General features: G+C 51.8%; 1 protein-coding gene across 1 annotated transcript; it reads right to left on the reverse strand.

Moving 5' to 3' along the window:
- Positions 1-1,371: 1,371 nt before the first annotated feature.
- M409DRAFT_31186 (uncharacterized protein) lies at positions 1,372-2,775 on the reverse strand (the record flags this gene model as incomplete). The annotated part of the gene is made up of 1 exon (XM_033810214.1): positions 1,372-2,775. The coding sequence occupies one exon, from the start codon at positions 2,773-2,775 to the stop codon at positions 1,372-1,374; it is 1,404 nt and encodes a 467-aa protein (XP_033659185.1).
- Positions 2,776-2,966: the final 191 nt, after the last annotated feature.

The following is a 2,966-nucleotide window of genomic DNA, read 5'->3' on the forward strand; positions in this document are numbered from 1 at the left end:
ATCGTCGTCCAAAGTCGTGTTGCGCAAGGCATCGATCAGCTTATTGTCCGTCATGTTGCGCCAGTGGTGTGTAGTGTAGAAAGAGCGTAAGCGTCAAGAGGTGGAAATGGGGCTTTCATAAGCGCTGGACGTTGTGAAGTAGCTTGCATAAGGGCAAGGCAGCCAGTCTGCCTTGTTTCGAGCTGCATGCAGCCGCTGTCGTGGTGTCGCTTGATTCGACCACAGCTTGCTGCGGGCCCACCTGACAAGGCTGTCGCGCTGGTAATTGGTCGTCCCAGCATGGTTACGGCGCTTATGCACACAAGAGTCTGCGCTGCTTCTAGGAATAGCGGATATCCTATCATTTGCACTTTTTCCATCGATATGCAGAATTCGGTGTATAAAGTAGTTGATGAGTCAGCGAAGCAAATATGGTGTATCACGGGAAGCGTTGTTATTATTCGTTGCGAAGGTCAGAATCGCATAAGCTACCAGCATTACCGGTAAACCCTGTGCTGTAGATAGTCGCTTTGCGAAAGCCTCTAAACCCACGTTAGGGGTCGTCATCTTTTAGCTTTAGAAATGAGAAGATCAGGCCGCGGGAACAGTCGATGAGTCAGCAAGGTGTTGGGAGGGAGCATATCGTAAAGAAGGCTATTTACTTAGTCATCACGTCGCGGGACATGGTCTCTGGTCTTTCCCTAGGGACTGATAAACCTCGATCAACACGTACTGTCCTTTGAGCTCTAGAGACATACCTTTCCTTGGACACATTTTCGCACATAGACGTAACCATCAAATCCGACTCCCAGTATGCCGTCCAGTACATAGATGTATGGGTGGAGAAATAGAGAAAAAGAGGGTGAGTAAACACGGCTAGAAGAGCATCGCCGATACTGACCTTCGTCAACATGCTCTTGGTTTCGATATTCAACTATGCAAGAATGCAATGTCTGCTACGTGTAGATTCCTCGGGGAGAGAACAGCTTAAATACCAAATATTGTAGTGACACCCTGAGATTTCTATATCCAGGAAGGGCCCTGGACCCGAAAGTCAAGCTTAGAGCCTACAAATTCTAGGGAAGTACTGTCTCTAGGGACAAGATGGATATTGATGTCAAGAGCGTCAATGAACAATAAAGATGTCGAGGTTAGGAACGCTGTCCCTAGGGACAAGCTGACTTCTCGAGCTTCGGATACTGTCCCTAGGGACAAGTTTAGTGTGTACACGTTTGTAGTGCTGTCCCCAGAGACTAACCGAATGTGGTAGATTCGAGTGTTGTTCCGGGGGATATGCAGAAAGCCTAAGTTGTGACAGGCCTAAAAAGCAAGATGAACTGCGATTCGATAGTAGACGTGGAGATATCAATGTATGTGATAATATATGGCAGTTCAAATAGCGACTCTCTCAACCCAGGCAAGCACTTTCGTAGCCTCCCACCTACTGACATAGATAGCACGGGATCTAGCGAAGCCGTCTATATCTTCGGCGCGGTCCCATTGGACAGCCAAGGCGTTGTCCTCGCCTAGTGGGAATATATCGTCCAACACATCCAGATCGTATTCTTCGGGAGGATCCTCGAGCTCACGACGTAGGGTACTGGACACGACCTTCGACACTTGGCGGTTCGCAGCATCCAAGGAGGAGAAGTGACGCTTTAGGGTTGCAGGGTAGGTACTGGAGAGGATTTTGGGGTCCTGTGTCCAGTCATAGACAGCGACATATTTGATGCAGAAGCCTGTAGTGGGAGCTTGCTCTGGCTGGGATGGACGATCGGGGGGCAAGGTCCCGCTTCGGAGGGCGGTAAAGTCGCGCATGGGGCCGGGGCTATCACGGACGAGCCAGGAGTCAATCTCGGCTTGTAGTTGGGATCTGAACTCCACCCAGCCAGGAGTGGAGAGATCAGGCTGGGGACTGGTATCAGGGGGTATTTCTTTATTCTGACCAACCCAGGCGATGTCGGCAGAGTCGACCCATCGTGCCACGTCAATTTTGGATTCCGGAGCAGGCTGGAAGAAAGGTTGGGGGTCTGTCCATCGCATGTAGGTGTTGTGGAAGATCAGAACGCGGGCATAGTGATCGAGAGCGTCGAGTTTGGCGGTGAGGTCGAGTCTGTCGTGGAGACCCGGAATAGGTAAAGGAGGAAGCTGGTGGACGACATCGGCGTGGATCAGGACTCCAAGCCACCAAAGTAGAGGATTCGTACGAGGAGTCGGATGCGGGTCGGTCAAGGCGAGAAGGAAGAACTCCTCGACGACGTCTTTAACGGCGGTTTCTCGGGGTGGGAAACGAAGTTGAATAGTGGCGTAGGAACGGAGATCGGCGATGAGATCGCAGTACTGGCGTGATAGTTGCAGGCCCATGTTATGAATGGGAGTATCAATGCCGCCATAAGCCGACCAGTGGAAGACCAGGAAGTGCAGTAGAGAGTACCAGACAGCTGTAGCCTGTTTCCGGCGCTCGATGTATCGTGGCTGACCCCATGTATGAAAGGGTAGTGGAGACGGACTCTCGATTGAAGAAGAGAGGCTACAGGTACGGTTGAGGTCGGAGCGGATCGGCAATGGCCAGCGATTGATCATGGCGTTTGCGAATTGGAAATGGGCGATAGTGTTGTTCATCAAGTGGCCGAGGCGAACGTGTGGAAACGTGGGGGAGACATCGCGGTCATGAGCGAAGGCAGCACAGTAGTCGTGCCATGCTCTCGTTAGACGGTCGGAATAGGGAGCGTGTGAGAGATGGGTAGCGTCGAGCCAGGTGCGGTAGAGGTGGCGTTCATCATCGGTGAGGGGCATGGCGCTGTGTCCGGGTTGAGCGAGCGAGAGAGAGACAGAGATTGAACAAGGTAGAGTTGAGTGTACATGTACAGCAATCGGCATCGAAGGTTTGCAGTACAGGCATGAGCGTCTGAACGGCGTATTAAACTAAATTTGGGCTGTCCCGGGGGACAACCCCTTAATTTCGGGAAGTCGGCCCGCTAAACGTA

This window comes from Zasmidium cellare (genome assembly GCF_010093935.1).
Source record: "Zasmidium cellare ATCC 36951 unplaced genomic scaffold M409scaffold_155, whole genome shotgun sequence".
Taxonomy (NCBI): Eukaryota; Fungi; Ascomycota; class Dothideomycetes; order Mycosphaerellales; family Mycosphaerellaceae; genus Zasmidium; species Zasmidium cellare.